Source organism: Buceros rhinoceros, unplaced genomic scaffold (genome assembly GCF_000710305.1).
Source record: "Buceros rhinoceros silvestris isolate BGI_N320 unplaced genomic scaffold, ASM71030v1 scaffold14803, whole genome shotgun sequence".
Lineage (NCBI taxonomy): Eukaryota > Metazoa > Chordata > Aves > Bucerotiformes > Bucerotidae > Buceros > Buceros rhinoceros.
In genome coordinates this window covers 439-1,707 of record NW_010401914.1, presented here as the reverse complement: position 1 = coordinate 1,707, position 1,269 = coordinate 439, and the positions used below count along the sequence as shown (strand labels likewise).

The 1,269-nt window shown below is 49.6% G+C and overlaps 1 protein-coding gene across 1 annotated transcript in view; it reads right to left on the bottom strand.

The window, feature by feature from the left end:
- GOLGA2 (golgin A2) overlaps positions 1 to 604 on the bottom strand; it is a gene marked incomplete at its 5' end in the record, with an annotated part of 17,801 nt that extends 17,197 nt beyond the window's left edge. Inside the window, 2 exons of the mRNA XM_010132455.1 lie at positions 36 to 116; positions 482 to 604. Coding sequence (XP_010130757.1) covers positions 36 to 116; positions 482 to 604 — 204 coding nt within the window. The remainder of the gene's footprint in view (positions 1 to 35; positions 117 to 481) is intronic.
- Positions 605 to 1,269: the final 665 nt, after the last annotated feature.

Below are 1,269 nucleotides of genomic sequence, written 5' to 3'. Positions count from 1 at the left end.
GCGAGTCACTGCGAGGGACGCGAGCACTGCCTCACCTTCCTCTTGTCCAATGAGGGTATGGCTACCCCATTGGAGCGGTTAAGGTCTGACACCAGCACCTTCAGAATGTTCTGAATCTAAAGGAGGCGAAAGAAAAGGGGAAAGAGAAATGGCTCAGAAAAGGACAGAGCGAAAATGTCAATCAAAGGCAGCCAAAGAATCCGGCATCCTCCAGCTCATTCAGAGCACACGCCTCGGGACAGTGGCTCTGGACACACCCAGGGCTGCGCGACAGCTCTGTATGATCAGACACGCACCAGCACCTACCCCGGCTCCAGCGCACACCTCCCAGCAGAGGCGGCTGCTCACTACCGTAGCACACTTGGTACCCTGGCGACACAGGTATCTACTGCGCCGGCATAACCCGTCCCCAGCTCCAGTCACGTTGTCCGAGAAACCAAAGGAGGTGGCAAATGATTTGGAGAAAGAATGAGACACTCACGTTCTCTGGAGGCTGCTGGTCATCGTTGGTGGGAGTCTCGGGTCGGCTGCCTTCTTTAGTTTTGCGTTTCTTCTTAGTTCCTGCAGTTGCTCCAGGGTTATTCTTCTGCTGATATTCCTTCAGCTGTGAAAAAAAGAATAATAATCTGAAGACCAAACAGAATATGCCTTCTATGAGTAGAATGTCAAAAAACCCCACCCTCCACTGGGTAAAAAGACAGATCGAGTGTAGGGACAAGAGAAACACTCTCCAAAGAGTTTGCCCTTCTGGGGGGAGGGGGAGGAACCCAAGTTCAGGAAGCCTGAAGTAAGAACCAGTGTGATGGGTTTATGACAAGAGGCTCGGAGTTGTAAACGTTCAACTTCTGCATACAGCTAATGATGTTCTTGGGAAACAGTCTGATACTCCTTTTAATCTCCCTTTTAGTTGCAGTACGAAGTATTTGGGGGGGTTTTAGGCTTAAAATTAAAGGGCAATTCATCCTGAAAGCAAAGTGAAAAAGCAGCACCTGATGGTAATATCTTCCGCTCTGTAAGATTTTGAGAAGGACAAAGGCAATCCCCACAGATAATACACGGATACTGCAGTAACTGTGAGCTAAAGGGAGAAGCCATCTGCAACTGATTTTTGAATCGTACCCACTTTGCCCAGGGAAAGCTGGTCTGATAAGCTGTCACTTGAATCCTATCCGGTCTTTCGGCATTTCTGTGTGCATTATCGGACCCCAAAGCCCCAAACCAAGTGAGTCCCAGGCAGTTACATAAATTACCCGCTGCCACCAGCCCCCC